The following is a 22,037-nucleotide window of genomic DNA, read 5'->3' on the forward strand; positions in this document are numbered from 1 at the left end:
TGAACTCACAAACCATGAGATCATGACCTGAGCCAAAATCAAGAGTCCAACTCTTAACCAACTAACAGAACCACCCAGGCATCCTCCCATTTCCTTTTACAAAAATCTCATGGAATTCATCATTAATCTGTTAGAATAGATACAATAAAATTTTTGGAATCCATGTATTTTTTAGGTTTATTTATAATGAAATTGGTTTGCTTTCCAGTCTTGTCTCTCAATGCACATGATCTTGGAGATACACTTCCCATAATCCTTCTCCCTGAGCCTATTAAAAGAAAAATTATTATAAATGTTTTAAAGAGTTAAGTCTTAGATGGTGACATACTATTTCATACAAACTCCAAATCAGGGGCGCCTGAGTGGTTCAATCGTTTAAGCGTCCGATTTCCGCTCAGGTCATGATCTCGCAGTTCGTGGGTTCAAGCCCCACGTCGGGCTCTGTGTTGACAGCCTGGAGCCTGGGGCCTGCTTCAGATTCTGTGTCTCCCTCTCTCTCTGCTCCTCCCCTGCTCACGGTCTGTCTCTCTCTGTCTCTCAATCATAAATAAACATTAAAAAAATTAAAAAAAAACTCCAAGTCAAAGTTATGGCAGTTTTCAGCATTACTAAATGATAGCCCATTCACTTTATCCAAAGTGATACAGAGAGAGGCATGATGCCCCTGCCATAGGGAAAGAATTACATTTGACTTTGAACTGCTTTATATAATCTTTTTGCAAATAATTTATTTTTTCAGAATCAGTTTTTTCATCCAAAAACTGAGGATAATAAAACTCTGTCTATTCACGTGGCATCAAATGAGATAACACATGTTAACGCACTTGGACGATTGTAAGATATACACATGTGAAGTATTTTTAGCTAAATGTATAAATTAGCTTCTACTCTTGAACACTTTTTAACTGATAGAAGTAGTTTAAATTATTTTGGAAGCTCATATTTTAAAACCATTGCCATGAGAAACATACAAATATTATTTAGATAGGTATGTATGTCACAATGACATTACATACTGACTTTTGGACTTGCAAAAACTTTCATTAAGAACAACAATCACCTTGATTAATATCCAATAAAAGTTCAGAGTATTTACTTTCAATTTTGGGGGGTAGGGTAGGGGGTTGAGAGAGAGAGAGAGAGGGAGAATCTTAATAAGCAGGCTCCATGCTCAGCACAGAGCCCAACGCAGGGCTCAATCCCACGACTCTGGGTTCACAACCTGAACCAAAATCAAGAGTTGGACACTCAACCCACTAGTTACCCAGGCACCCCAGAGTACTTACTTTTAAATTGAGAGTTCTGGACTCCGACAGTAATGTTCGAGAAACACTTTTTTAGACTAACTGAAAGTAGGCACCTTCCTTCTATGGGTGATGAAGATGGTAAATTTTCAAGCTAACATACATGAAATGCATGTAATTGATAATATGAACCTACGGAACTGATGTCTTTGAGGAGTGTCAACTCATTCAGTTATAAACAGGAAACTTTCATGTCTTCCAGTAACTGCTTTCAACTATGATAAAACCAAATCCCTCCCTTAATAATACTTTGGTCAGAAATCCCACGCATTTCTGTTGGCTTTTGGTTGTTAAAACAGTCTAGCTGAATTACAGCTTCAGTCTAATGTCTGTCTCTAGGCTCTCTCCCTAAGCACCGTGGCCAGTTTGTGGCTCCAGGGCTTGGTGTGGGCAGGAGGGTGTTGGCTGTTCTTTTTCTGCCTCTCTAGAACTCCTCCCAAGTTGAAGGCAGGAAGATTGGAGAAAGGGGGGGGATGGTAGATATATTTATTCATAACTGAATGAGGTGGCATTTCTCCCTGGTTGTTGCACTTCTCTCTGGTTAATTTTGAGTGGCCATCTCTGTCCACTCTGTGGCCAGCGTCCAGATGCTAGGGCACTTGTGTAGTTTCTTCAAAGAGCCGTGGAGAGCTTTGCCACAGTTCCCTAACTTGGGAAATAGGGCTCCTGCTAGGCTCCCTTCCAAGCCCTCTAACAGTCCCTCAGGATGCCAGCTTGCACCTGCCAATCCCTAGCTAAGAGCTTGGCCCATCTGGATAGGGTACTGGCATGGCAGTTCAAATCCCATCACTTCTGTGACAGTCTTTCACACCTGGGAAATGCAAGAATCTTTGCCTTACCAAACAGTTAAGCTCCTATTTGCTCTCTCTCATTCTCCCTCTCTGTCTCTATCTCTGTCTTTCTTTTTCTCTCCTTCTTCTTACATCTTCATCCAGTTTTATTCTCCCCACCCACCACTCCCTACTTCTTATCCCACCGTTCACATGGCACTAGAAAAGCCAGCAATTCTATTGACAAAGAAGACGTTCTGCTACGGAATAGCTTTCCAGGTTCCCCTCTTGCAGGCACCTCCAGTCTTTACAATGATCATTTTTAAGCTTCCCAGCACTTCCTTGCCTCCCTGCAATTCATAGATCTTGGCTTCAGAAAGGGAAAATCTTCCCACTACTAATGATGACTTAATCACCATGCTAAAGACCCAGACAATTCTTGAGTCTCTCTGGTCCTTCTCTTGTATCAGCTGGGAAAGGGGCAGTGGGAAAGTGCCGGAAGAATGTCTCATGCCACCCTTCAGTAAGCCCTGTGGTGACTGACTTATCTGGCCTCAACTTTCTACAGCAGCGGTTCTGAATCTTGACCACACATTAGAATTGTCTTTAGCGTGTTTATAAATCTTGATGCCTGGGGCTCCCTTGGCCAATTAAATCGGATTTGGATGAAGACCACACTGTTTTTTGTTTTTCTATAAACTTCCTTTGGGGCACCATCTTAGCCTACTTTCATTCTCTCAGGTACCTGTTTCTATCAGTTCAGGAGAAGTCAGATTTGCAATCAAATCCCACCATTTTTTACAGCTTCACCTTTGACAAGTAACATAGCCTTTCTGTGCCTGAATTCCTTCATCTCTAAAATGAAGATATTTTTCATACTATTTCTTGAGTTTTGGGGGGCATTTGGAAAATACCTACAAAGAAAATATTACAAAGAACATTTCCCTGAAAAGAGCTTGATAAATGTTGGTTACATATATGCCGTGTCCCGATAATGGTAAAGTTCATGCATAGTCATTATTTTAGCTCATTGTCTTTCAACAGTGTTCTGTCTTAAAACCTACAATTCCAAAACAAAGATTTAAATAACATATGCTTAATAGATTTACCTAGCATGCATTGACTTCTGTAAACATACCTGCTATTAGAATTTCTAGAAAGCTCTCAAAAACTTAACAAAATGAAGTGATAAAGATGTTACCAGCTTTCCATATGTAGTAAAGAGCATTTATCCTCAAATACACATATTCAAACACATTAAAGTATTTATTTTTCCCTTTAGAAGTAGCTATGCTTCTGGAATTATTTTATTTGAAACATTTGAGAGACCTCACTGATGGTACTAATGGGTAAGATGATGTTACTTGATTGTGCCTTACCTAAATACCACATCTCTATTTAAAGTTTTACAGAGAGGACATACAGAATCATTAAATCCACTTCTGCCCATAAAATAGATGACTGTAATCTGTCATCTCAATTTTAATAAAAGCTACTTGAAACTTTGAATTGAAATTCAATAAGAGAATTATAAGTACCATAGTGTCTATACGTTTTAAAGAAAGCTTAAAGTGCTAAACATTCTAACATATAAAGGATAGAGTGTGCACATTTCTTTCTTTATTATATTTAAAATGTGAGTTATTTCTGAATTGCTCATAAGATTTGTTTGTAAAACAAAAATTTCTCCCCACTTCTTTATATGAAGATTTCCCAAATTGTCAAGAGCATACCCAGAGACATAGCCACGTAAGTACGTATTCCAAAAAAGAGTTTTGTAAGTAAAAGTGCTAACGTAGTTTTTCTAAGAATGTTTGCACACATACAATGGAGTTTTATGTTATAAATAGGTCTCAATAAATTTACTTCTATGAATGATATTCTCAAAGTATACCTTACAGAATATTGTCCTATGATTCTGTATTAGAGATATTTGTTTTCTATAACATCTATTTAGAACATAAGTTAAAAGATATATAAACATTTAAAAACCAGACAACTGTTACTGATTATTTGGGCCTTGTAAAAATTCAATTTATTCTTTTTTTATGTTTATTTATTTATTTTGAGAGAGAAAGAGAGAGGGAGCATGAGTGGGGAAGGAGCAGAGGGAATGGGAGAGAGAGAATCCCAAGCAGGCTCCGTGCTATCAGTGCAGAGCTTGACAAGGGACTCGATCTCACAAACCAGGAGATCATGACCTGAGCCAAAATCAAGAGTCAGACACTCAACCGACTGAGCCACCCAGGAGACCCCAAAGTTCAATTTATTCTTGAAACAAATCCAAATTTTATGGCTTTCAGCTTCAATGTTATAAAAATTTGATTATTAATATTTCTGTTAGTGATCTTTAAAAGTTGGAGTTTGCCTACAGTTCAGTCAGCCAGTCAAGTACTAAAAATGTTTGAACATCTCTCAAAAGTGACTAAATGTGTCACTAGAAGGATATTTATAATTTATATATTTATATTTACATATTTATAAATTTATAATTTATAGGGAATTATAATCTACTTAATTCCTACTCATTGTTAATAACATTAGATTAGCTTTTTTTCACTATTTCAGCTTGTTAGATTTTCATTTTATACAGAATTATAAAAAATCTGAACACTAGATATTTTAAAACAAGCCAAAAATTTGTTATCTATAGAACTGCTTTGTAGTGTCCCCATTTTAAGGGAGCATGATTCAAGCACTGTCTGGAATTTCCTTTTCTTTGTTAATGTATATTTTCTTCAATTCCAAATTCATCCTTTGCATGTTCTTCAAAACTGTGAGCATTGTGTTTGTTAGCAACCATCCCTACCCAGCCTTTCTACCCCATTCCTCTCCATCCTCCTTCTTGTAGGTAACTGGGAAGAGGAGGAAGTCCATGCCATGTTCATTTCACCTTGAGCCCAGGGACCATTCCTGGAACTGAGTGGACTCGATGTTTTAAATGAAAAACAGTAATCCCAGTGAGGTCATAGACTTGATAACATACAAAGTGACAAGCACTTTGCTCCAAGAGTTTTCTAGAACAAATAATGCTAGCATAAGAAATTAAATGTGAGTTTGAGTTAAGTGGAAAAAATAGACCAACAAAAGTAGGCATTGCCATAGTAACTTAGAAATTTTTCTTCTTTTGAAGGCTTTCTAGTCACTTTTTACATATGAGGAAAAGTAGACTGTAGTCTGTAGTGTATCTCTCTCTCTCTCTCTCTCTCTCTCACACACACACACACACACACACACACACACACACACAAGAATTAAGGCAAACATCCAGACGACTTCATAATACTTTTAAATCAACAATTCACTATACTATCACAAACTAGAAAACTAAACCAAACATTCAAATGCTTTAATAATGGTCTTTTTAAAACCACAAATATATTGCCAGGGTATTTTAGGAAAGTTGACTTGGGGGGAAGAGAAGGATCGAATTTTTTTACACTCAGACATGTAATATCCTCTCTGAATCCTTTCAATAGAGACATCATCGGCAGAGAAATGCTCCCAAAGCACTGTTCACTAGCAATTCTTCAAAAACAAAATCAGTTCTTAAAAAAAAATCACCACACAATAGTTCCACTTTGAATTTTTTTAATGCTTATTTATTTTTGAGAGGGAATGAGACAGAGTGTGAGCAGTAGAGGGGCAGAAAGAGAGAGGGAGACACAGAATCCGAAGCAGGCTCTAGGCTCTGAGGTGTCAGCACAGAGCCCGATGCGGGGCTCTAACAGAGGAACCATGAGATCATGACATGAGCTGAAGTCAGACACTTAAGCGCCTGAGCCACTCAGGTAACCTCCCTTTTTAATAATTTTTTTTAATGTTTATTCATTTTTGAGAAAGAGAGACAGATTGTGAGCAGGGGAGGGGCAGAGAGAGAGAGGGACAATAGGTCCACTTTGAAATAAGCACATCTCGGACTCAGGAGAAGCCCAATACCCAACCCATTCTTAAGGTCTGGCCACAGAAGAACTACTGGAATAACAGCATCTAGCCACCTTTGTCCCTACATTTTAACTGGGAGGCAAGTGATTCTAAAGTTGCATACTATTAGGACAATAAAACTAGAGCAATATTAGAACCTCACTGATGGTAGAGTACAATTTCCTCTTTACTTCTCTCTTTTTGTACAGCACTCAAAATGTTTGCCTCTTTCTCCCCCCACCCCCAACACCTCACCACAGATGAGTCAGGAAGGGTGAGAGATTTGTCACAGGCCCGCTACAAGTTAGATCAGAGCTGGAATTAGAACCCAAATCTCAGTAACTGGAGCCAGCCAACTGCTATTCTAGACTCAGAACAACTCCAGTTCAGTGTCGTGAATTCTGCATACTCCAAATTTGTCATTACTGTTTTGTCTGATGCTTCCTGCCATGGACTCCTAAAGCAACACAATGAAACCTCCTTTCCGGATTCTTCGATCGCTGCTAGTCTAAAGCAGAGGAAAGTTACTTAAACTCTCTGGGCTCTTATCTAAACTCCGCAGGTTGAACTGGAAGTCTCTGAGAAACTTTCCAGTTCTAAAAATTCTGCTTTTCACCCTCTGTCTTATGCTTCATTCTTGATGTTTGAAATTTTCACTAGGTGGCAGGATTCCACCATCACATTACAAAAGGATTTTTCGATGGAAGCCTGGGAGCAGAAAATTTCAAAGAAGCTCCTTTCCTCAGAGTGAACATAAAAAAAAAAAAGCAAAAAAAAAAGCCAAAGCCAAGAGAAAGAATAACTACAAAGGCCAGTAGTCCACATATTTCATAAAGTTCTAGATCCATTTTTAATATAATTATAAAGAGGAAATTAATCAAACATGTTTTTCATACAATACTACAATTTGGTATCCAAATCAGGTAAAAGTCTGCATTAATTTCATGCATTTTAAAGTTTATTTTATCTGAATCCCAATGTAAACTATATCGGATCCCTTCCAGCAAACTGGTAGCAAGAAACAATCAATATGATGGAAACAAAAACATTTAAAATCATTTTTGCATGCATTTCAAAGTTTCCTATAAGTTACTTACAATATATTTCTAATGTCTTTGAATTTTATTTTGAGCACTTAACTAGGTGAGTACACATGATGGTAGATTTTTGCATTTATTTGTAAAATCCTTAAGAGAATATTCTTTCAAATAGATTTTATGACATTTAATCATATATTTAAAATTATAGCCCCAAATTGGCCTTTTAAGAAATGCTGTATTGTAAATGTCACTACCAACGCTTTGTAAGAGTCCCCCAAAGCCAAGCTAATTGGTTATGCTGAGCTGAGCATTTCTCTTCTGCCAGAACCAAGTAAAGTAACATGAAACAATAACGCAACTGCATATTCTATATTGCCTAGAAGAAACTTCCCAAGTGTCTTGCCGGTTGTCAGAGAAGCTGATTAACTAGACTTTTCTTCAGCTGATAAATATGGCACTCTTGTTTTTTTTTTTTTTTTCTTTCAGTTACTGGTTAATTGTATATATGCTATATGTTACTCGAAAGTTTTTTCGAAACACGAACAAACCCGCATCCTGGGAAAAGTTAGCATCAGGGCCAAAATCAGACCAATACATAACCTTCTGAATCAGCACTTGATAAAACCATCAACAGGTTGCCTTCCTTCCCTCCCAGCACAGAGCGGTGATAACATCTCTTCGGAGGTCCTACCTTAGCAACTTGTAAGGGCTGCTTCTGCTCCTTGCCACCTTGCAATCTGAACCCCCAGGGCGCCCCTCCGGTCATGGAAATGCAGATAAAATCCCCCGTGCCCATTTTCTCCTTTTAGTTGGGTAGCATGAAGAGCCTGAAAAGACAGACGAGGCTTCCGTGCGGTTGAGATGTGTGCTTAGCCCCAGGCGCCTCCAAGGAGGCAGGGCTGGGGAGCGCAGAGGCAGAGCTCCTGCTGCGGCCGCCGTCCCGGCCGCCGCTGCCGCGAACTAGCGCAGCTAATAGAATTATTCACAAGGAGGCAGAAGCGCTCCCTGGCATCGAGGACACCGCCCACTTTTGCGTCACGCTCCTTTGTTCAGCCCACTTCAAGCAAGGGAAGGAGACTCGCTCACCGCAGAAGGTCCTCTTTTGGAGCGGGTTTGGGGCGGTGGAGCAAGAGTTCCCTAGCACTCACGTTTAATGCGAGCACTTAAAGAATGATTGAAAAACTTTCATTAAATAATCATATAAATAGTAGAGAACACGTGAAGGTTTTAATCTCCAGGCCACGAGTGTCATCTCCCAATATGAGCTCTGAGAACTCAACTACTAGACACTTCCATTCTCTCAAATAAATGTTTTAAGAACCACATTGACGTTTGAAACAGACAAAAGGGAGTGAAAGTGGGTGAAATTATTATTTTTCTAAGTTTTTACTGTCTACGGCCTGCAGAACTAATCCCATAAGAGGAAATAAAAGAAAGCAAAACATTTGAGTTTTTCCCTCAAAACCTCCTACTCTGAAAAGTGCTTTTTTTGAACTATCAGATGGGTATATACATTTTAGAGCCGGAGGATGTGGTTGGGCGGTGGGGGAGGAGAGGGAGAAGGAGGAGAAGAAAAGGTGAGGGGAAGGATTTCCCCCTGGAAATTATATTCTTTTAACAGCGCTCTTGAATGGTTTGGATTGCTTTAAATTTAAATAAGCGTTTCGTTTTCTTCCCTGTTCAGAAGGAAGGAAACTTCTTAAACCAAAATAGCCAACTACATACAATGTCACCTACAAGTTTTTTATTTTTATAATCCCTCATCACTTCTCCTGAGTCTGGGTGGTCCAAAATAAAAGTTGATTTCAATGTTTTAAAATCTGAATATAATCTACCAAAAATCGTGCAAATGGAACATTTTTATTTTCCCATAATGTTTTTATTTTCCATGACATTCATCCCTGTAGGGAATGATTTGTGTTACATGTGGTACCAAACAAAATTGACTTCCAGACGCTCTGCCTGTTTCAGTACTAGGAAGCACTGTGCAGTGAACATCCATACAGCCTTGTTCCCCAGAAGCCAAACGTGTCAAGTGATTTTGTTTGTGCTTTCTCACTGGGGTAAGGAAGACAACATAACCAGAGACTGTTGGCTCTCAAAGAGACCCTTTGAAGGGCATGAGGACCAGACAGGCATCTCAAGTTTGATTCTCTTCAGAGAGGTGAATTGGCTTCCCCAAAGTCTTTCTTTGAAAAAATATAATTTTATAAGTGACATCCTAAAGTATGACTTCTGAGAACAAAAGAAAAAGAACTTTTTACATGTTCTTTTTCCACCTTCTCGTGTCCCTCCTGTTCCTCAACCCAGTTCAGTCTAGCTTCTATCCCCACAAGAGGGAAAACTCTCGGCAAGGTCACTTACTACCTCCTTGCTTTTGTGAGCACTTGAGATTATTAACCATGTCCCCCTTAGATTGTCTTCTCTCTTGGGCTTCGATTCGAGGACACAACACGCTCTTTCCTCTTGCATCTCTAGCCACTCTTCTCTGGCCTTGGGTAGTCCTCAGCCTCTACTAATTCATTAAATGTGTGTGTTCTCTTCCAGAGCTATGTCCCCATCTACTTTTCTCACTTTACATCCTTTCTATGGCTTCTTTCATTCACCCCATAGAATTTAACCTTCCCCCTCAATCTCAGATACAATTCCTCAACTCCAGGCCAATATATGCAACTGCTCATTAAACCTGTTTCTTTGTGAACCTATCACAGAAACCTAAAACTCTGTATACTCAAAATCAAGTTCCTTTTTTTTCCTCCAAATTCTGCTTTTCCTCCTGTGTTTCCCATCTCAGGATAATCGGCAAACTTATTACCTTTCTCTTATGTCTGGTTCCCCTCAACCCTGACTTAAATGTAAATGTGATGCTGGAGGCTGGAACGGGGGTAGCCATACAATGAGGTAAAGCTGAAGAAAACCGCAAAGACTCCAGTGCTGATAAAATTAATGCCAATAGTTGTGCACCTCCAGTTTCCTTACTGTGCAAGAAAAATGACCCTATTTGTTTAACCTGCTGTAGGTCCAGTTCATCGCTACTTGCAGCAGGTACACTCCTATCTGCTAACTCGAGGAATAGCTTCTCCATCCAACCAACCAGTTCCTCCAGACAACCGGGGGCTCAAATATTGCTTTAATGTGAAGATTTAATCTGGGTCAGGACCTTGACATAGAGTATTTTATTTATCTTCAAAGTAACCATGCTAGGTAGTTATCAGTGTCTCCCTTTTACTGGTAATTAACTCAGTCTTAGATTCTACATGGTAGAGATTTGAACCTTTGCCTGCCTGAATTTAAAATGCCTGTTCTTATCATTGCCATCCTATCTCCATGATTTGTGTATTCCCTAATGCACATCTCCTATATCCAACTGCTCATTAAGACCTATGGATCCAAATTATAAGTAGAATGTAAATCCACCCCTTCCCTCCATTCCCACTACTGTGGTTATTTCCATCTCTGGTCCTGGTTTCAGCAATCTCCTAACTAATTTGTCCCAGCTTTTTTTCACCCTCAACTCATTTTTGACTTTACAGCAAGGGTGAAATTTCTAAAATGCAACGTTTATCTTGTTTTATCCCTCTGTTTAAAATCTTCAAGGGCTGGGGCACCTGGGTGGCTCAGTCGCTTAAGCTTCTGACTTTGGCTCAGATCATGATCTCGTGGTTTATGAGTTTGAGTCCCACATCAGGCTCTGTGCTGACAGCTCAGAGCCTGGAGCCTACTTTGGATTCTGTGTCTCCCTCTCTTTCTGCCCCTCCCCTGTTTTCTCTCTCCCTCTCCTTCTCTCTCTCTCTCTCAAAAATAAACATGAAAAAAGTTTAAAAAAATAATAATAAAGTCTTCAAGGACTTTCAGAATAGCCCAAACTCCTTTGCATAGAGAACACATTCTGCCCCCCATTCCTCACTTCTTCTCCCACCTCATCTCTCACCTTGAATTTTATGACTCAGACACACAGAACTATTTTTCCTTTCTATAACCTGCTTTTTTGGTTCCATCTAAGTCATTCTTCTAAGCTATCTAGTCCGCCCCACACATAGATCACCTGATAAGTCCTACTCATCCTTCTGGCCTCAGATTACAGGTCACATTCTCCAGGAAGCCTTTCCTAACCCTCCTCCCCCACAGGTATTCCTTCCATGTGCTGCCATCACTCTGCACTTTCCCTCTCATTCGAATGGTCTCTTAAATTGTCTGAACCCAACACTAGGTTATTAACCCTGTGAGATTAGCAGATGTCCTCAATTTATTGGAAATTGTATCCCCAGGTCTAACACAATTCTTGATGCCAAACTGGTGCTCATTATGAGTAGAATGAAAGACTAGATATGATTTCCCAGAATAAAGGTGTAGAAGAGAGAGTCAAAGATTTCTCATTTCTTTTCTTTTTTTCTTACTTCATTTGACTTGGAAAAAAATCTGGAAGAGAGCAAAATTCTTGAATTCTACCACTTAGAGACCATATGGAATATATTGTGCCTGTCTCCCTAACATCTTGCCTGTCCCCCATTGGGCAGTAACTACCAGATTCAGTAAGATTGATCCTTCCACCCCAGCAGCACAGATAAGCTGGTTGATCTAAGACAGTCAGAGTAATCTTTTCTCTGTAACACAGAGCTTATATCAGGAATGGGTACAAAACCTAGGCTTGAGTCAAGGACATTCCCCCAGCTCTAGTGATTAATTTGTATACGGTCCAACCACAGGGAAGCTTAAGAGCCTTCCAGAAAGCTGTCAGGGGCAATATCATTACCCCCCATAGATATTGATAACATCCAATGGGAGAAGTCAATGTGAAGGTGAAACTACCACAAGATATGTTGGGAGAGAGAATCTTCCTTGGTTCTTCAGTGCTCCTGAAGGTCTTTCTGGATGTGTCAGAATTCAAGGTCCTAATGTTTCTTTTCCTGAACTATTTCTCAGGGTTATGTTTGTAGCAGGATGTGGTAATATCTCAAGGTGGGTCAAAGAGCAAGCTGATTGCAAACAAAAAGTAAAATAAAAGCAATGGATTCAACAGGCTTAGTGTACCTTAGCTGATATGGAAATCCTTTGTGTGTGTGTAGCATGCATCTGGGTCATTTCCTATAAATGGAATTTGAGGCAATATAAGCTTGTAAATATGGTGATGTTCATGCTGCTTGTTATATCTTGAGTAAGAAAGCTCTTTGTCTCTGACTGAAGAATCTCATTTCTTCTTCCAGCATCCATGAAACACTAACAAGCTAACTGAGTCACCTGCAAGGAGGGTGAAATCAAGTCCCAGACCCAACAAAGTAAACAAGACGTTAGTGGAGAAATGGAAGTAGAGCCCTGGTCAAACAGCACACAGCCTGCTCTTTATTTTATTTGGGATATAAGAATCAAGGCGAGTGTAAAAACTCTTTTTCTTAAGGGAAAAAAAAGTGACAAGTGCTTTTGAAAATGATCTTCTTTGATGGTAGCTACACTTATGGTGAGCATAGCATAACACAGATTTTTCAAATCACTTTGTTGTACACCTGAAACTAATGTAACATGTGTCAATTATACTTCAACTAAAAAATTACCTTCTTAGGCTAACTCTACTTCAATGCCATTTAAAAAATTTAACAATATATCATCTGTTGTTTTATACTACCATCCACTAATTCTTCATTCAGCAAATAATACCTATATTATCCTTCCCAATGTTGACAGCACAATAAGATTATTGAGCCTAACATGAATTGCGAAGCCACATTATAAAACAAAAATCTTGCATTAGGAATGACTTATTCTACAATAATTTCACATTGCTACCTATGCTGGCTCATGCCTCTTTGTTATTTTTCTAATTCAATATTTTACTCAAGAATATGTGGAGGTGGGAGTGGGTAAGCTATTCTCTCACACCACCAGCAAGCAATTCTCAGTACACCAGCAAAATATCTAAGAATTCAACTCAATTTGACATTATCTACCTGGAGATAGCATCAGATTCCATAGGTAAGGGCTCAGTCCCACATGACATGCTCCCCCAACACACACACTTCAGACACCAGTCACAAGTCCAGATTATCACCTTTGCTTCTGATCAACCAGCTATATATCAGAGGTTCCAAAGATCCCCTCCTTGGATTTGATTAATTAATTAATGATTATTGATTATTAAACAATATAATAAAGGATACAGATGTCCATCCAGATGGAAGAGATAGGTAGGGCAAGGTATACGAGAAGGGATGAAGAATTCCCATGCCCTCTCCAGACACACCACTCTCCCAACACCTCCATGTGTTCACCAATATAGAAGCTCTCCAAGCCCAGTACTTATGGAATTTTATACAGACTTCATCACGTAGGCATGATGGATCATTAGCTCTATTTTCAGCTCTTTTCCTTTCTCAAGAAAATGGGTGGCAGGGCTGAAAATTCAAGCTTCTAAGCATGGCTTGATCTTTCCAATGACCAGCTCTCATCCAGAAGTCCACCCAGAATCACCTCATAAGAACAAAAGACACTCTCACCACCCCAGAAATTACAAGGATTTCAGGAATTCTGTATCAGGAACAAAGGTCAAAGACCAATATAAAAACAAGAGGCACTCCTAGTGTTCTTATCACTTAGAAAATTATAAGGGTTTGGGGTGCTTCGATGGCTCAGGTGGTTAAGCATCCAACTTTGATTTCGGCTCAGGTCATGATCTAATGAACTAAGAGACTGAGCCCCACATTGGGCTCTGGTCTCTACACTAATGGCATGGAACCTGCTTGGAATTCTCTCTCACCCTCTTTCTCTGCCCTACCCCCCCCCCACCCTCCTCCCTCTCTCTCTGAAAGAACTTATTAAACATTTGTTTTTAAAGGGGCTTTAAAAAAACAAAACAGAAACCTAGCAGGTATCTTACAACATTAGCTAATGTATTTATGTGAGTTAAATCTGAATAAATCACCAAATGAAACCACGCGGATTAAAGTCCCTATGGGATACATACACATTAAAAGTTTTAGTTTCAAAAGCATATTTTATAAACGTGCAATGTGTGTGCGTGCGTGTGTGTGTACATTTTAGGACAATGAAGATGGGGTTAAATAAGTATATTAGAAAAAAATAGTTTCAGACATCTGTTTTCTCCAAAAGACTGGAGGGCATTCAGTTCAAAAAATGAACTGAAAATGTGACTCATGATGTCTACTGACTATATCATTTTGCTACTTCGCTAGTAAATAATGCATGTTTTGTATTTCGGATAGCATTATCTGAAACATAAGAAAGAGTAAAGATAATGTTTAAGTAAAATGTAAAGTCAATGAACTATTAAAGATAAAATTTAAATGATAGCATCTATATTTTTAAACAAACAAAATCATTTTTTCCATGGGTTATAATCAATATTTGGAACTGTCACTAAATTTTAACCTCCAAAATCAGGATTAAAATTTGGAGCTTTGAAACAATGTATTTTGTCATTGTTGTTTTGTTTTAATTTTTCCTTCTGCACAAAGGGACTGAGAGCAATTAGGCATGAAATTGCATATGTGGGAAGAAATTCATATCCCAGACAAAGACAACAAGATCTTTTCAAATGATCATTCTTAACATTTGGATGAAACATGATAGTTGGAATTAATTACAGATAACAGAATTTTATCCTAAGTGTTAAAAAATACATACACAGATAATCAACATGATGACAAATATTTGCAAACCCCTATTAAGCAGTTATGAAACTTTCCGACTATTGGAGAATCACTAATCCATTATCTGCTGACCCCACTAGGGCCTGCTGTGACTCGAGTATTTGTGCTGTTTCCTGGAATGCACGTGCATGAAATGCCATCTGAGCAGGTGGTGATGCTGCTTTGCCGCATTCCAGTACAAGAGAGAAGGGGCAGTGTGAAAGAAGACACCCTCCAACAGTCCAACAGCATTTTCCCTGCTCATCTACATGCCCTCTCTTGCTTGGAGACTGAATGTGGTTTCGGGAGAAACTACCACTGCTGCTGGTGGTGACTCAAAGTCCCAACACTGAGGCTTGCAGAGCTAAGGAGATACACCGGCAACTCCTACCTTTACGTGGAGCCCAGAGACGCTGCCTTACCCAACCTCGCAGCATGAGGTAGTATATTCATTTGCTAGGCGGATGCTAAGTACTACAAAGTACTTTACAAAGTACTACAGACAAGGTGGCTTGAAAAGAAATGCATTGACTCACAATTCTGAAGATGAGAAGTCTGAGATAAAGGTGTCCACAGAGTCTTTTGAAGTCTGTTTCCTTGGCTTTTAGATGGCTGTCTTCTCCAAATGCCTTCACATCATCTTCTCTCTGTACCTGTACATTCTAACCCCCTCTTTTTTATATAGAATCAGTTGTATTGGATTAAGGCCTGCTCTAGTGACCTCATTTTAACTTAATTACCTTTAAAGACCTTATGTCTAAATACAGTCACATTCTGAGATATTGGAGAGTAGAACTTCAACATATGAATTTGGGGGATAAATTTCAGCCCATAACAGGGAGGCAGAGCCTACAGAGAGTATGTAACTAAGTACCAGTTAGTTTCCTTTGCAATATACAAAAGGTATGTGACAGAATAATTTTTGAGATTTTGATAATTTTGTTCTTCAGATTTCCCCCTTCTTCCTCTTCTAAGAAAGTAGTCAGACCCTTACAACTTCCTTAACTCAGGGACTTTTGCTGAGGGAGAATAGAAGGTAACACCAGTGATTCCCTGTTTTGTAAGGCCTAACCTCCATGAAATGACTTTCCAAGAGATCCCAAGAGGGGAGAAAAGCAAAGAAAGTTCCCTTGAGAAAAGCAAGGCAGGGCTTTAGTCCTAGCTAGGATTGTCTAACTGTCTGTGGGTCTCTCCAGTAATGCTGATCACCATGCTGCTTCCAGGGAACTAACGGCAAGAGGGCAACAGCTATAGGGTCTCTGGAGGGAGGCCAGACACCAAGAGGAGGGCTCCCAACCTTTGCCAACGTTCTTCAGCCACATACATGTCAAGAAGCAGCAGTTAGGTACCTGACTGCTGGCCAAAACCATGGACAGTTCAGTGACCAGTGAAGGAAAATGATTGTTGACCAGTTGCTCTGCTAAATCCCAACAACTTTGCAAACCCCTGGAAGGACGTGGCCAATTCAGTGAGATGGGGACCAGAGTTGGAGTAAATTTATTAAAATGATAAAATAATAGTCTTGAGCTAATTTAAAAGAGTACACATTTTTAAGCTTATAGTTCATTCATTCAAATGATTTTTTGTGAGCATCCCAGACAACATTCCTGCTCTCACGGAGCCCACATTTTACCAGAGAAGCCAGATAATAAGTACGTAAACAAAATAGCTTCAGAGAGAAATAGAGGCTAAAAAGAGAACGGGATGATTCGGCAGAGAGTAAGGGGAGTAATACACACAGGAGATCAGAAAAACCTCCCAGAGCTGAGACACAAATAAGGATTTGATTGGAAGAGAGGCAGGAAGGGCAGAATATGCTTTTTGTACAAAAAAGAGATGAAGGTTAGTGTAGCTGAACTGTAGTAGATGTGTGCCCATTACTGGAGAATGTAATATGAAGTTAGTGAACCTCAAGCTCATGACCCCTCCCTTCTGGGATCCCTTCCAAGTCTCTGGAAGGAACACCAGCAATGTGTTTACATGTTCATATGCCGCTGTAAAATTTGCCAAGGTAAAATACTTCAACCAAATTCGGTTAAGATGGTTGTCTTTTTCGCTCCAACTTCCCCTGCAAGTAATGGTGGAGGAGCCATGAGCCTTTCCGGAATCCAGCTAAAGGGAAGACAAGGTGGGGATTTGTTGAGCTTGGGTTTCATGAAATATGTTCATGTGCTTCACAACCACATTCATGTGAAGTTATTGCCAGCTGCCCAGCATAGGAATGAATAGCTTCCAGGCATAGTCCCACCATGTGCTGTGTCCATTCGCCTGGTGTGACAACATAAAAGGGCAGGGCCAGAGGTCCTATCATAGCATCAGCCCATACTAGGGTGCTGACACTATGTATTTGTGTAGTAGAGGAAAACAGGTTGAAATGTACAGCGCCACAAACTAGTCTGTGGAAGACTCTTTCCATAGCTAAATATAAGAATTGCCAGGGAAGAATTCATTTCTTATTGATGCCTACTCAAATGCAAAGGTGCCCCCTTCCAGAAATATGCCAGATAATGCAGCACACACATTATAAATGCACCATACATTCTCCACGGCTATTATAAAAAACAGAATTTATTAGAACTCTTATGTTTATGGGCACAAACTTGTAGCCATATTACAGTGATTAGTTCTGTATGAGAAGTCCCATGTTGTGTGCAACCCAATTACCAATAATAAAAACTGCTATCGGTTAACTATGCTACATGTTAATAGAAAAAAATGGTATCGTGAAATTTTTGTCATACAGAGAGGAGATCAAAGAACATTCAAGCAAGAAAAGTAGGGGAAAAAGAGGTGTGTCATAGTTAATAAAAATATTATTTATGAGAGGGAGAGAGCCAAAGCATAACAGACTCTTAAAAAACTAAGAACAAACTGAGGGTTGATGGGGGGGGTGAGAGGGGGGGAGGGTGGGTGATGGGTATTGCGGAAGGCACATTTTGGGATGAGCACTGGGTGTTGTATGGAAACCAATTTGACAATAAATTTCATATTAAATATATGTATATTATTTATCCAAATTTTGATACGTTTGTGGGAGTTAGCTAATTTGTGTGGGGCTTTTTTAAATAGATAAAATAAACACTTTTTTGATTTTCATAACTTAGTTGTCCCTCTTCTGATCTTTTCATTTTTCATCAATCTTTCCATCTCCTCTTTTACTTCAAAGCTTCACAAAATGAATTAAAATATCTGCTTTGCCCTTAGGATTCTGGAAATTAATAATATTAAAAATGGATACGCTTACATTTATAATGTCAAAATGCCTAGAAGTTTCAATAGTAGTATTAATAATGCCTAATAAATAGATAATACTGAGGGGGTTCCTAAGTGAAACTTTATATTGAAGACAAATTTTAAATATGGGTCGTAGTTTAAGTTAGGAATCACTTTTAACCTATTAAGCAAAAATAGATTCAAATTGCTGCATTTTCTTGTATCAAAGTAAGGCTTTCCAGACTAAACCATACTCTGCTATCAACCTGCCACAAGCTTGGTATCTACCCTGGCTTTTAAAACCTGCCTTAATTCATTTATTCACGTAAAAAATGTTTATTATTTATTTAAGTCACTGTTCTAGGCATCAGGGACATGGAAATTAACAAGTCAGACAAGGCCCTTGCCCTCTAGAAGCTCATATTGCAGTAGGTAGGGCAGACAATAAAGACAACCTATATTCTGTCAGATGGGGACAAGTGCTATGAAGAACAATAAAGTTGTGGGCATGGGGTTGGCTACTTCAGCAGAAAGCTTTTTGTCATGAGGAGGCGATGAAGAGTCGGGGGCTTGATGTGACTTTAAACCCCAGCTTTGCTGCTATTTACTGCCCAGCCTTGTATGCATCATTTTCTCTCCTGAACCTTGGTATTCTCTTTCAAAGTCATTCTAGCAATAAGTGAAATATTTTTAAACATCTATTATTTAAACAAGTGCCTGGCATATAGTAACTGCTTCCTAAACCTTTCCTTTAACATCTCCCTTGGCTACCTAAGGTGGATCTTTCTGGTTGGGAACACAGATGCCTTAGCTGACAGGTTTTGGAAGGAAATAGCTTTCCATTGCAGGTCAGTGCAATAGGCCTCCCACAAAAGTGAGGAATTTCCTAGAAAATTGATAATTACTTACAAGGCAGCTAGCAATAACTGAGGAAAGAGGAAGTAAAATGGCCACTACTGTGTTTGAGGACCATATGTTCAGTTGACCGGAATTCATGACTTTTCGTATCTCTTTGGAATTAGACAGGCCTGGGTTTGTGTCCTGGCTCTGCCCCCACCACACCCCACCCTCACTAGCTGGTTACTGTGGCTCCTCGGCCTCTGTTTCCTCATGTGTAGAAAAAATTACATGCACTGTAAGAAATGATGAGGCAAATTGATGCTTAGCACTGTACTGGAATACAGGAGGCACTCGGTATTTTGGTTGTTATAATTAGTAGTGATTCATTAATTTTTTGATTAAGGACATTTTCCCAATTCATTATCTTTCAGGTTTCTCAGAAGAACATGAAGTAGTAGAAATATTGTTATACTCTTCAGCAGAACTGTGAAATGAGCTCCTGAGAGAGAACCTGGTTTCATCCATGACTGGGATTTCATTTCGGTTCTCCTAATTCTCTAGCATCTCAAATAGTATATATTTGCTGATGGGGTGACTATACTATCTTCCACTGTGCATCACATCCAGATTTAATGAAATTGCTAAACCAGATAGGGACTTGGGGGATTCTTTTTCTGCTCTGCAAGCAAGGGAACCCTGTGGACTTCCAACATGGTCAATGAACCAATTTCTATGGGCCCAAGATTTTGAGTTTTTGGAAAGCAATAGTGGCTCCTCAGTAAATACACATGGAATGAAATTGCATAGAAATACATTGAATGCAAAGGAAACATAGTAAATGCAGTCTTAAACTAACATATTAAACCTGGTTTGGACTTTAATTCCAGGTTTCAACTTTCGTAAACCAACACATAGAGTGACAAAGAACAATACTTTTTCCATCATGAAAATATTCTCTTTGAAATCTTGAAGTGGTTACAAACATTAAGCCCCACCAAGTATGTGTCATTTTCTAAACTCTCTGGAGAGAGGGAAAACTGGCAGTCAGATCAAATAAATTGCCTAAGGTCACACTGAAATCAGTGAGAGAGCAAACCAAACTCCAGAGCCCTCTTCTCACATCAGTGGTACACAGAGAGAAATTATATGGAAGTTACTTAGGCCATTGCCCTGACAACACATTCTGGGTATTTTCCTGAATTTTGTTTTCCAGAGCTTTGCCAGATCTGGCCTTAGATATATCTAAGGATAGCAATTCTTTCCATTTTCCTTCTTTTCAATCTGTGTAATTATGCCAGCATCTAAGAGCTCTGACTTCCAGCAGCAGTTTGTCATTTGAAATAAAATTTCCAGGTCTCTTATCATATCTCTAGTTCTACTCTTCCTATCTTTTTCTTCCTTTTTAGTGCTGATACTAGTAATGGTTAGGATTACTGGGAATAGGACCGTCATATATGAAAAATTCCTTCTCTGCAACAATTTTAAATGCCTTTGAAAAGTCTTTCTTTCCATTTTTAATTAAACAGCAGTTTTTAAAATAACTTTTTGGGGTACCTGGGTGCCTCAGTAGAGCATCCAACTCTTGATCTCACGGTCGTGAGTTTAAGCCCCAAGTTAGGTGTGAAGCCTACTTTAAAAAAATAAAAGAAAAAAAGAAAAGAAAATCTTAAAAATTTTTAAATGTTTATTTATTCTTTAGAGAGAGAGACAGAGAGACAGAGTGTGAGCAGGAGAGGGCAGAGAGATGGAAACCCAGAATCTGAAGCAGGCTCCACGTTCTGAGCTGTCATCACAGAGCCCAATGCCGGGTTTGAACTCATGAGCTGTGAGATCATGACCTGAACAGAAGCATAACAGACTGAGCCACCCAAGCACCCCCATAAAACTTTAAAGTCCTGTTTGAGAAAGTCACCTGTCAAGCATTTATAGAATTTCAAAAAAATGTAAGGAAAGTTTTTTTGAGCTCTTTTTTGTGGCACCTCGGAGGCAGTAGGCTGCTTCAGGATGAAGCAGAATATCTCTTTCCCAGCTACTGGCTGCCCAAAACTCATTGAAGTGGACAAGGAACACAAACTTCATATCTTTCATGAGAAGTGAACGGCCATGGCTGCTGATGCTCTAGGTGAAGACTGGAAGGGTTTTGTGGGCTGAATCTGTGGTGGCAATGACAAACAAGGCTTCCCCATGAAGCAGGGGGTTGTGACCCATGGCCCTGTCTGACTACTGCTGAGTAAGAGGCACTCCTGCTACAAACCAAGGAGGACTGGGCAGAGATGGGGGGCATTTGGGAAAGAAAGCATGAATCTCTTCGGGGTTGCATTGTGGATGCCAATCTCACTGTGCTCAACTTGGTCGTTGTAAAAAGAAGGGGGAGAAGGATATTCCTGGGTTTACTGATACTACTATGCCTTGTCTTATGGGGCCCAAAAGAGCTTGCAGAATCCACAACCTTTTCAGTCTTTCTAAAGATGATATTCACCAGTATGTTGTGAAAAGTCCCTAAACAAAGAAGGTAGGAAACCTAGAACCAAAGCACCCAAGATTCAATATCTTGTTACTCCACGTGTCCTCCAGCATAAATGTTGGTGTATTCCTCTAAAGACACAGCATACTAAGAAAAATAAGGACGAGGTTGCAGAATACGCCAAACTTTTGGCCAAGAGAATGAAGGAGGCCGAAGAAAAATGCCTGGAACAGATTGCCAAGAGACAGAGGCTGTCTTCTCTGAGAGCTTCTACCTCTAAGTCTGAGTCCAATAAAAAAAAAATGAGATTTTTTTTAAAGAGTAACAAATAAATAAGATCAGACATCAAAAATAAAATTAAGAAAGGAAAAAATTTTTGAAAGGCATGCATAAACATGCATGAACATTTGCATAGATTGATGGTTTAAAAATGTTATGTTATCATTACAGGAAAATTTAATGCACACATGAGATACCTCAAACACATTCTTTCTGAGGTATCTCATTTATTAATGCTTTTTAAAAATCCAAGAATTACCAAAATTTAGATAATCAATTTAAAAAGCTATAAAATCTAGAGCAAGTGTACTGTACTTTTGGAGGAATAAAGTATTTTTAGCAAGTACAGGCAATGAAAAATATAAATGTGAAATCCAACAGAGCCATTGCACAGAAATTTCAAGTAAGATTATGTCTCTTACTCCAAAATGTTTCATTAAGTAGTTTTTTAAAGTCAGAGGGAGCATTGGAGTGGATTAGGTCACTGCAACTTTTATTCCTATGAAGTGCACATTCAAAGTTAAACATGACAGAGCCTGACTTGCAGGGAAATTTTCAGTCCA

General features: G+C 39.2%; 1 protein-coding gene and 1 pseudogene across 2 annotated transcripts in view; one reads left to right on the plus strand and one right to left on the minus strand.

Moving 5' to 3' along the window:
- SYNPO2 (synaptopodin 2) overlaps positions 1-7,993 on the minus strand; it is a 172,061-nt gene extending 164,068 nt beyond the window's left edge. For both annotated transcript variants that reach the window (XM_047855475.1, XM_047855476.1), the window contains exon 1: positions 7,730-7,993. In XM_047855475.1, the coding sequence (XP_047711431.1) occupies positions 7,730-7,834 (105 nt within the window). In that variant the 5' untranslated portion in view covers positions 7,835-7,993. The remainder of the gene's footprint in view (positions 1-7,729) is intronic.
- Positions 7,994-20,735: 12,742 nt separating this feature from the next.
- On the plus strand, positions 20,736-21,488 carry LOC125163555 (40S ribosomal protein S6-like; annotated as a pseudogene).
- The last annotated feature ends 549 nt before the right edge of the window (positions 21,489-22,037 follow it).

The sequence above is a fragment of the Prionailurus viverrinus genome, chromosome B1 (genome assembly GCF_022837055.1).
Source record: "Prionailurus viverrinus isolate Anna chromosome B1, UM_Priviv_1.0, whole genome shotgun sequence".
Taxonomy (NCBI): Eukaryota; Metazoa; Chordata; class Mammalia; order Carnivora; family Felidae; genus Prionailurus; species Prionailurus viverrinus.